General features: G+C 37.3%; 1 protein-coding gene across 1 annotated transcript; it reads left to right on the top strand.

The window, feature by feature from the left end:
• The first annotated feature begins 4,136 nt into the window (after nucleotides 1-4,136).
• Nucleotides 4,137-11,439, top strand: LOC133335477 (TATA-binding protein-associated factor 172). The gene is made up of 10 exons (XM_061543753.1): nucleotides 4,137-4,149; nucleotides 4,217-5,127; nucleotides 5,190-5,383; nucleotides 5,453-5,997; nucleotides 6,062-6,997; nucleotides 7,106-7,599; nucleotides 7,669-8,267; nucleotides 8,334-9,808; nucleotides 10,677-10,917; nucleotides 10,993-11,439. The coding sequence occupies exons 1-10, from the start codon at nucleotides 4,139-4,141 to the stop codon at nucleotides 11,437-11,439; spliced, it is 5,853 nt and encodes a 1,950-aa protein (XP_061399737.1). The 5' UTR covers nucleotides 4,137-4,138.
• Nucleotides 11,440-11,672: the final 233 nt, after the last annotated feature.

The raw sequence follows: 11,672 nt of genomic DNA, 5'->3' as shown, positions 1-11,672 counted from the left end.
ATGTTGATAGGACCTTCAACTTACCGAAAATGTTTTGGGACATTTATATGGAAACTATAGTTCCGTTCCATAACACAACAGAATCTACTAATTTTACGAGTTTTGCAACTGTTTGCTCGAAAAAGGTTCTTGAAAAGGTTCTCTTTTGTAAACTTTTTACGCGAGAAATTTGGCAGAGTAAAAATGGTAAACAGGAATACCTACTTCTGATTGGCTGTTATGTCGATTTTGAAGTATTGTCATCTAATTTTGGCATATTTACTAGATTTGCGTTCCTGAACTTTTCAATTTATTTTGCACTCTGAGAGCGAGTTTGAAATGTTTTCCTTTTACTAGCTTTACTATTAAAAAATTACTGGAATAGACCATATGTCGAAGCATGGGCTCATTTTCAATGTTTTTGTATACGAAGCACAATTTGTTAAAACATTTCTGCAATAAAACTTGTATCATTATTGGTCTGTTCCCGTACTGTAAAAATCTACTACTTTTTACTACGATAACGAAATTAAAAAAATATTAAAATTGTTCACTTAAATATAATCTAGTTGAATATTACCTTCAATTGGCACAGCGACGGCCTTTTACCGCCGTTAACATCAGTGACACGTAACGGCGTTGTGCTCTCTTCAGTGCCTTAAAACGAACGACACTCATTGGCTTGCTGTCAGTATAAATTTGGAAGTAACGCGACCATGGCTTTCCCTGAAAATTTTGAAAATTCTAAAATAATTAAGAAAATTCGAAGTATTTTTAATCGGCGTGCAAAACCCTATGTGAAATTGAAAAATTGAAATCCAATAGAAAATTCTGTGTATGTGACAATAATTGTGAATTAGTGCCAAAGCAGCAGAATAATATCCATAATGAAGTGGTATTCCAATTCGTGTGGCTATAGCCTCTAAATTTGCACGCAAAAATGTAAAGTGATTGCGGAAAAAAATCTATTCGTTGGCAGAAAGAGAAGAAGCAAAATCAGAAAAAAAGGAAAAAATTCAAGTGAAGCATACACAAATGTAATAGATATTGTCGTGTCGTGGGTATTTATAACCAACAAAAGTGGCAGGAAATTGTGCAAAGAATATTTGGAAAGTGATTTACAAGTGCGTAGGAAAAAGGAATTTTTTTCTTGGAGAAAAAATTTTAGAATAAGTGGTGCTATTAAAGTGGCTGAAAAAAGTAAAAGTACACACAGAGAAAAAAATCTATTAACAGTTGCTGCATTCTTTGTACACACAAGCAAAGCTCTCTGGTTCACTCACTCATACACATCAAGTTCTTGTCAACTCTCTATCGCACAGGCAGGCTGGCAGAGACAGCGCTGCTGTTATTGACATATCTGCGCTTCATTTGAAGTGCCAACGACAAGAAGGCCGAAAACAAAAGGTAAATATCCTACAGAATTTTGTGAAAATATAAAAATAACGAAGAAAAAACGTGTTCAATTCTGATAATGTTTTGTTTACTTTTTTGTCTGCTGCATAAATTGTACCGTTTGTTGGTTTTCCCCCTTTCCGTCATTTCGTTAGAGACGTTTTTTTTTGGAAGTAGACAAAACGGCAAGTTATGTTTGTGTGTGCGTACATATGCATGGCGTGGTTTTATATTTGTCGGGATCGGGATCGGTGTTGAGAGTTTCTCTCTCTTGAGAGAGTAATTAGAGTTGCGCTATTTTTAATTTTGTAACAAGCGTACTTTTTGTTCACAAAATGTACGAATTGACATAAACGTACCAAAACAAAAATTATATTTTTTATTATTCGTGGACACATTTACGCTTAAATTATAACATATATTATTTATGCAAACAACTGGTATAAATATTGGCCAATATTTCTCGATAATTATGATTTATTATCATTTGAAGTAGAATTTTAGGTACCTTTTCGTACTTTTTTGTTCCTACCTGTGGCAATGTTTTCCAACACAATTCACAATTTACCACTGAGAGAGAGAGAGACTCTCAACACCGATCCCGATCCCGGCAAATATAAAACCACGCATGAGAGTAGAAGCGTCTGTGTCATATACACCACTAGCATTGCCAGATTAACAAAATTTATTATGTATTCTGAATGTCGAAGCGAGAGAGAGACGCCAACCGGTAAATTGTGGGGAAGCGTTTATTGCGGTTATTGTTTGTTTGTATTTTTTTGCAAACATTTTTGAAATGTTTCCTTGTAGACAAATAGTTTCTAGTGTTACTTGATTATTACATTGATTTATTTATTTCCAAAATTGCGATTTGATGCCATAAAGACCAAATTCCATTAAATTGCGGCCATTTATATGAGGTGCCAAATGTCTTCTCACCTGTACTTCTAACCAGCCAGACACGCCAGAAGAGATTTTCCTGACTTGGACAAACCATAGCGGCAGAGGAAAAGTAGCTTCCCAGACCAACACGAGAAGTCTTAGGTCAACTAAAAGTAGGTTGGTGCAACCGTATCAATTCCTATTGGGAATGCATTTATATATCGATGCCTAACATATGTGGACAGGAGCTACCAGCTAAGTCCACTTACCGTTCTCGTAATTCCCTGTGGACACAGCATATTCATATTGCAACCTCCCTGAATTTAGATACAGAACCAACCATATATATATGGATAACAATTCTTCTTTGTTGTATATAAGTTGTGATTAAAATGATATGTATAGAAAGGACTTCTTATAACCTCTACAGAAAAACCTTATCTATTATATTAATCAATTTCAATTCTCATCATACTTAATCAATTTCAAACACAAATCCTAAGTTCATCATGGGGTTCAATAAATGATTTAAATACTATTTTCATTACTTTTTCTGAAATAGAGAGATCTTGTGATATGTCTTCGACATATTAGTTCAACATACAAGTTTAATAAAAAGAAAATTAAAAATAACACATTTTCAAAATTCCCAATAAGTGTTTTTTTTTTTAAATTTATTGTCGTTTCATATTTTTGTTTTAATTCCATTTCTTTAGATTTCCATCTTCATTTCGTACTTTAATATAGCTTTATTGTTTTACTTTTTATTTCATGTTCTTAGAATTAGAATAAGTAGTCGTCTTATCAATAAAACGTGTGTGTGTTTCTTTGCTAGCTGGCTAGCTCTCCCCACATTCATGCTAATTTGCATCGTTTGTGGTTTTTGAGGCCACATGCATTTTGTTTTCTTCTACTCTACTGATAACACCCGTGTTTGTTGGTGGTGAGCAAAGTTAGCAAGCTTGCTGGCTGACTGACTGGTTGGTGGGTTGGTTAGTGTATTGATGATGGTTGCCACTGCCGGCCATTGGTCGTATATTTGTGAATTTTAATATTTTTCCACAAAATGTATGGTGGCTAGCTAGCTGATGATGATTACGATTATGATTTGTGTCCATGTTTCTGATAAATATCAGGGTTAGATCCCCTGTTGACAGTGTGTGTACAGTACGTGATGTAAGGAGTAATATAACTAATAATGATGTTTATATTATACATCTGGTTTTTTTGTTTTGTTTTTAAAACTTTTAGTTACCTTACATGACCGCAGCGGAATTTATTTCAATACTATAGACATATTTCAAAAATAGCATTTATTTCAAACACATGATGAGGTAATTTTAAGTTTGTTTTATTTTTTCCCCTCTAAATATATACATGTTTCAAAACCTAATTTGTTATTGTTTGAATTGCAATATGAAAACAAATATTAGTAATGCAATTAAATAACAAAAATACAGGGAGACAGGGAAAGAAGGAAAATATAGCATTTTACTGCTCAGAAGCAAATAAATTGCAATCTGAAGCTTCAAGGCGCAGATAATAAAACCTTATACATCTATAGGTCGGTCTGTGGCCTACTATGTGTTTTTCTTATTAACTCAAATTTTCGTTTTTGAGGTTAAGTTCATTTTAAAATTTTAGTGTTTAGATATATATAATTGTTTATATACACATTTTATTAAAAAACCCAAAACTAATTATTAATGTATTTGTAATTTTTCTATGAATTCTCTCTCTTCTCCCTGCACTTGCTACTAAAAGTTGACAGAGAACAGCACTACTGCTGCTGCCATTGCTAAAGGTAGCTGGCATTTTTCCTTGATTCTTGTTTACGGGTGTGTGTGTGTGTCTTCTGGCCCAGTAAATCCATAAAATAGCAATGACATCAAGGTACGTTGACTATCTATCATTAAACAACAACTGTTTAAATAATATAACTTTTATTTCTTTCCCCCAGACTTGATCGACTTTTTATTTTATTGGAGTCTGGTTCATCGGCCGTAACACGCAGAGCTGCTGCCAAACAAATTGGCGAAATCCAAAAATTATATCCCCAAGAATTGCATACGCTATTGAATCGTTTAATTGGCTACTTATATAGCTCATCATGGGAGACGCGTATTGCAGCTGCCCAGGCTGTTGAGGCCATACTAAGCAATGTGCCCGAATGGAAACCGGAATTATATGTAACTGCGTCGACTTCTTCCGGTGGCGTTAAAAAAGAAATTAAAAAAGAAGAAACCGCGGATGAAGAGAATAGTTGTCAGTCGAATGCCTCATCGGCTACAACAATAACATCATCCGGCAATTCAGTCAGTAGTGATTATTACAAGGAACGTTATTTAACATTTGCCGAATTCAATTTGGAACAAGTGTTGAAGAAGGGTGCCCGTTTAATTGGTTCCGAAGGCATCGAATTCGATGATGATGCCAAAAGTGATAATGCTGGAGGAGGGGGAGGAGCTGATAATGCTGCCGAACGATTAAGCCGCCAAAGGGCTTTACTAAATGAAAAGCTGGGTCTAACACAAGCCTCAAAATTGGGCGTTAATCTAACTGATTTAATAACCGATGAAGATATGATCCGATCTGGTAGTAATTATAATGTCAATGAGGAAAAGGTACCGGTCGAACATATACTCAACATCAAACCAAATGCCAATTTGGTACCATCCAATGGTCAACAATTGAGTTGTCGCGAAATTAATCGAGCCAAACGCAAGGCACGACAAAATGCTGTGGCCCTATCAACTGCAGGCAGTGTTGTGGCAGCAGTAGGTGCCTCTACATCAAATGGTTCTTCAGAAGAGCCGGAAAAGAAAAAACTTAAAACTGCTGAACGGCAGGATATATTTTATAGTTTAAATGGTAAGGAGGGAAACAATTCAAATTTGTAGGAATTTCATTATTAAAAAAACTTTCTGTTATAGATCCCGTTCCGGATCTAACTGGAAATTGGGTAGATGCTGTTAATTGGCCCTTGGAGAATTTTTGTGCACGACTTTATGTGGATCTCTTCAATGCCAAATGGGAGGTGCGTCATGGTGCAGCCACTGCCCTAAGGGAACTCATCAATAAACAGGCTTCGGGGGCTGGAAAAAGTTTGAATATGACACGAGAAGAGGTAGGATTTTTCCAAAAACGATATTACCAAAATCCGGTAAATAAAAATAGCCCCCTTTTCTCCCCATAGATGCAACATTACCACAACCTCTGGCTGGAAGATGCTGCTCTGCGTTTATTATGTGTATTGTGCTTAGATCGCTTTGGTGACTTCATATCCGATCAAGTTGTGGCACCAGTCCGCGAAACATGCGCCCAGGTTTTGGGTACAATTGTAAAAGAAATGGAATCGAATAAGGTTCAAGAAATTGTCTATATTTTACGCACCCTACTCAAGCAAAGTGAATGGGAAGTACGACATGGTGGTCTATTGGGTATGAAATATGTGTTTGTGGTACGAGAAGATTTGCTGCAAATCTATTTGCCACAAACCATAAATGATATATTAATGGGTCTGTTCGATAGTGTTGATGATGTTGGGGCAGTGGCTGCCTCAACACTTATACCAGTTGCCACCTGGCTGCCGAAACTTTTAAATGCCACTCAGGTGTCGTCAATTGTGAAAATGCTTTGGGATCTTCTGCTAGATCAAGATGAATTGACCTCGGCTAGTAATAGTTTTATGGGTCTACTAGCTGCCATACTTTGTCTTCCAAATGCTTCCTCATGGATACAGTAAGTCGCGACATTAATAATTTACAAAAAACACATCATCCTAATTTGATGTTCTTTTCTTTAGAATGGAACCAATGTCAACATTAATACCTCGCCTCTGGCCATTCCTATCACACAGCAGTAGTTCTGTACGTAAATCCACTCTCGTTACCTTACAGACTCTTACGAAAAACACTCAAAGTCCCGTGAAAACAGAAAGTATGGATGCCACGGTCGCCACACTTGAAAAATCGTCTACAAATCTAACCTCAGACAATTTCAGTTTTGATTCGAAAAGCCTTCGACTCAATTTTGGTGTCATCGATTGGAATTGGAAGTTATTACAAGATGCCCTACGTCATTTATTTCAACGTATTCTAGTCGAACCTATGGTAGATGTTCAGGAAATGGCCAAATTGGTTTGGCTGAATTTAATTGCAAATGCCGACTTGGGTGCACTGCTGCATGCCGCCTGCCCCTTTGTATCATCATGGATATGTTTGGCAATGCAGCCACCTCGTTTAGCATTTGACCCCTCAATATTAATTCATGCAGTACAGCCACCGGGTACAGATACTACAACTACAACATCACCACAACAACGTAGACGTCAATGTAAATTGGCTGATGATTTGGGTGGTTCCAATCCACTCTGTAATCAAAAGCTATATTTGGGTGGCTCTGAATCTACACCCGTAGAAGTGAGGGAGAAAAATTATATACGTGCTCGTATAACGGCGGCCCGTGTCCTTGGTTCGCTATCACATTATTTGGTACAACCGGCACCCGGTGTAATTTATACTCCAGAGACTGAAAGTCCTATGGACTGTTATGCCAAAGTTTTATTAGGTCATTTAAATTCACGTTCGGCTGTACAGCGTTTGGTGTGCGGTCTAATTATAGCATTTTGGGCGAAAAGTGATCCGTCGGTGTGTCCTGGTCCGCCAAAATTACAAGAAAAATTGCGTCAATGTGTCATGGAATCGGTGTATTATGATGAAGTAGCTGTGGCATTTACAAGGTGAGCGAGCACAAACATATATAACAGATGAAAAGTAAAAGAGTTTAGGGGTTAAAACTTAGCATTTTAACAATTTACTACCTGTCTTCTCCTTTCCCCCCTTTTCAGACTGCACCAGGAAACTCAAGATTTTATAGCCACATTAAAACAATATAAAATTCCCATTAACGATTTTGGACAGGCGAAAATTTTAACATTAGATCAAATAGAAGCTGTAGCCTTTAGCCTTTCGGCAGACTTGCGAAAATATCCATTGAAAACGAAAATTCTCGAAATGTTGGAAGAACGTCGCAAGGGCCTACAAAGTTCATATCAACAAACATCAACGGAACAGGCCAATTATAATGTTAGTACTCAGGCAGCATTGGCTGGGGCTATTGTCTATCTGAAATGCCTGCCGGAGAAATTAAATCCTGTCGTCAAACCGCTAATGGAATCCATTAAACGCGAAGAAAGTCTTTTGCTACAGGAATTGTCGTGTGAATTCCTGGTGACCTTTATGGATCAAGTTTGTGATCGTGAACCTAGTCCCAATAATAAATTGCTGACAAATCTATCGGCTTTGCTCAAAAGTGATGCTGATTTTACACCGAAAATTGTAAGTTTGAGGTGTTCCTTTTTTTCCAGAATGGGAATATATAGGTATATGTTTTTTTCTTTTTAGCTTCCAGCCCCAGTGACTTTACAACAAACTCCTGTACATAATTCAGCTGCTGAGTGCGAATCATGTGCATATTATGGAATTCTATCCTTCAGTTTACAACAAAATTTGTCCACTTCTGGAAAAACTTCTTCCGCCAGTGCATCATCAACTGGAGGTGGTGGTGGCAGTATAACTGCTGGCGGCACTCCCAGTACTTCTCGTGGTCCCGGCAGACCACCGTTGAGTGAAACAATCGCTGCTGCTGCCGCCGAAGTTGTAAATGCACGCAATTTTGCCACAGAATTGGAATTGAAAAGGAATCGCATACAACGTATGGGTTCGGCTTGTGCCATTGTCAAGTTATGCGAACATTTTGGCAATAAATTAATGCAAAAGTTGCCGATATTTGAACAATTGATCTTCACGAGGATACAACAATTCATGACAGCCTTTCCCGAAATGAATCTACTCAACAATTGTATAATTGATGTCGCGCAAACAAATGATTTGATGACTGCTTTGCAATTACTTGAGGTAGCAGCTCCTCATGTCCACAGTGATTTGCATGATAAACTTTTTGAATTACTTGGCGCATTGGGTAAACTTATTGGACATCCTTTAAAGGCGGTGAGTTTATTATTTAGATTTTAATTTTTTTTAGCCCCAAACCAATCCAATTTTTTTGCTTTGCAGATTCGTCACATGTCTGCCAGATGTGTGGCCACTTTGGCCTCCCTGGATCCATGTCGTGTGATGGATTTTGTTGTCAATCACATTATGGTTTTACTACCCAAAGTTGAGAATCCCATTGAACGTCAGGGCGCTATAGAAACAATTGATAGGGTGGTTGAAAAGTTGCAAATAAAAATTGTACCCTATATTGTGCTGTTGGTGGTACCATTATTGGGAGCCATGAGTGATATAGATGAAAGTGTACGTCTACTGGCCACCCATTGTTTTGCCACCCTTATACAATTGATGCCATTGGATACGGTTGGCGGCGGCCAGGGTAATGGCATAAAACATGAAATAAAATCGGCTGAGTTGCAGGCCCGCAAAACCAGAGATCGTGAATTTTTGGATTATTTATTTGCTCCCAAGACAATTCCGGACTATAAGGTACCCGTACCCATTAGCGTGGAGTTGCGTTCCTATCAACAGGCTGGCATAAATTGGCTTTGGTTTTTAAATAAATACAACCTGCACGGTATCCTTTGCGACGATATGGGTCTTGGCAAGACTTTACAAACCATTTGCATCTTGGCCGGCGATCACTATCAACGTTTGGTGGACAAAGCAACACCCTTGCCAAGTTTGGTTATATGTCCTCCCACTCTCACCGGACATTGGGTCTATGAGGTGGACAAATTCCTTAAAGATCCCAAGATTCTAATTCCTCTACACTATGTTGGTCTACCCGTGTGTCGGGAGAAGTTACGCTGTTATATTGGTACCAAATGTAATCTAGTTGTCACCTCTTACGACACAATACGCAAAGACATTGAATTCTTCAGCAGTGTCAATTGGAATTATTGTGTTCTCGACGAGGGTCACATTATTAAAAATGGCAAAACCAAAAATTCCAAAGCCATAAAAATGCTTAAAGCCAATCATCGTCTTATACTGTCCGGTACACCAATACAAAATAACGTTTTGGAGCTGTGGTCTCTGTTCGATTTCTTAATGCCTGGATTTTTGGGTACAGAAAAACAATTTATTGCCCGTTACTCGAAACCGATATTTACATCACGTGACGCGAAAAGTTCACCCAAAGAACAAGAGGCCGGTGTATTGGCTATGGAAGCGCTACACCGACAGGTATTGCCATTCCTTCTGCGGCGTGTCAAAGAGGATGTTCTAAAAGATTTACCGCCAAAGATTACACAAGATTTGCTGTGTGAATTGAGTCCACTGCAGGAGCGTTTGTATGAAGATTTTAGTCGGGTTCACTTGAATGCCGAAATAAAAGACTGTCTGGAAAATGGAGGTGATTTCAATGCAAAGACACATATATTCCATGCATTGCGCTATTTGCAGAATGTCTGCAATCATCCGAAACTAGTCTTGTCACCAAAGCATCCGGAATATGTTCGTATAACGCAGGAGTTGCAGCAGCAGCAAAGTTCTCTTAATGATATTGAACATTCGGCGAAGTTACCGGCGTTGAAGTAAGTTTTTTTTTTGTTTGAATATAACAATTATAACATCCTTTGGTTCTCCTTAAGGGGGCATCTATGCATAGAATAATTTTCCATAGCCATATAACAGACCCAGAAGTTATTTGATCGTTCTTGAATACCATTAGATTTTCTATCTATACCCTCAGGAGACTCGGTATTTATAGATAGACCCCAGGGAGTCTTCAATGTGTATAAAATGACTTTCTGACGTTTTATCTTTATTTATCTTTCTAGTAGACCATCTGAGAGTTTATTTTCTATAAAATAATACGAAATTCATGGACGAGATATATCTCTGGACGATGCTCATAACATCATTTATAAATATTTCCTATCTATGTAGAATATCTTTGGAGGTCTTCCATCTGCACAGAGAGTTTTAAGGGACAAATATTCCTCAGAAAAACTCCATGGATTTCGTATTATTTTATATAAAATAAACTCTCAGATTGTCTTTTAATTATGAGAACATCCAGAGGTTTCCTGTTCGTATATAAATGTCTCCACTTGTATTAAAAACTCGGGAAGCAAAAATAATCCAAAAATGGGCATCTTGTATAGCTTAGACATTGAAGGACTCCAAAGACAATTAGTCCTGATAGCAACTCTCTGAAGTCCGTACATGTTTATAGAATGGAGGAGGCTCTCATGTCTCATATAGCAAAATTTCCTTAGATCTCCTGTAATTGACTTCCGAAGATTTTATATTTACTATACCGAAGAAGATTCAAAAAAGAGAGATTTTGTGCAGAAGGAAGTCTCTTCGGAATATCTTCAATGTCTTATGGGCCTTTTGCTATTATATCAAGGTTTCGAAAATTAATAATTTTTTATTTTTTTATATTTTTCTCTTTAGACAACTTTTGTTGGATTGTGGTATTGGCGTCCAAACCGAGTCTGTGTCCCAGCATCGTGCTTTGATCTTTTGTCAACTCAAAGCCATGCTGGATATTGTCGAAAAAGATTTGCTGAAGAAACATTTACCCAGCGTTACCTATTTGCGTTTAGATGGCAGTGTACAGGCTTCGCTGCGACAGGATATTGTACACAATTTCAATACAGATCCAAGTATAGATGTACTTCTTTTGACCACACAGGTAAGAGAGATGACATAAAACGATTTTTTGTTTAAGGAATTTTATTAAAATTTAAATTTGTTGTTGCCATCGTAGGTTGGTGGCTTAGGCCTCAATTTGACCGGTGCCGACACTGTAATCTTTGTCGAACACGATTGGAATCCCATGAAAGATTTACAGGCCATGGATCGTGCCCATCGCATTGGCCAAAAGAAAGTCGTAAATGTTTATCGTTTAATAACACGCAAATCACTCGAGGAGAAAATTATGTGTCTTCAAAAGTTCAAGCTACTCACTGCCAATACTGTGGTTAGTTCGGAAAATGCCAGCTTAGATACCATGGGTACGGGACAAATATTCGATTTGTTCAATTTGAATGAACGCAACAAGGAGAGTGAAAAACAATCCGCGCTCTCTTCTTCATCATCATCGGGTCAGATGTCAATGAATGCCATCATCGAAAGTCTGCCGGAGTTGTGGTCGGAACAGCAATACGATGAAGAATATGATGTTACGAATTTTGTACAGGCCCTTAAGAAATAATTGTTGGCTGAAAGAAGAATGTATTTTTTGTTTTCTATGCATGAAGTCATGTCCCGTTCTTTTTACAACTATTACTACTATTATTATTGATGAATTTTTTCAAGTCTTTTTAATTTTTTCACCAGTTATTTTTTGTTTTATTTTTTGTAATATACTTTTTATTGAAATTTATATTTTTTTAAGATGCAAAGAATTCATATTTATGAAATGCTTTATTTAAATGCTCTCATCAA

This window comes from Musca vetustissima, unplaced genomic scaffold (assembly GCF_032173495.1).
Source record: "Musca vetustissima isolate MV318-11 ecotype Yass unplaced genomic scaffold, APGP_CSIRO_Mvet_v1 utg1838, whole genome shotgun sequence".
In the NCBI taxonomy this organism is placed as follows: Eukaryota; Metazoa; Arthropoda; class Insecta; order Diptera; family Muscidae; genus Musca; species Musca vetustissima.
Note: the sequence above shows the minus strand (reverse complement) of the source record. Positions and strands in the feature narration are given on the sequence as shown.

Excerpts from the sequence above, each read along its gene's own strand:
- LOC133335477 (XM_061543753.1), top strand. Across the intron at positions 5,384-5,452 it reads TGAATATGACACGAGAAGAG|ATGCAACATTACCACAACCT; the intron begins GTAGGATTTTTC and ends TTCTCCCCATAG. Across the intron at positions 5,998-6,061 it reads AATGCTTCCTCATGGATACA|AATGGAACCAATGTCAACAT; the intron begins GTAAGTCGCGAC and ends TCTTTTCTTTAG.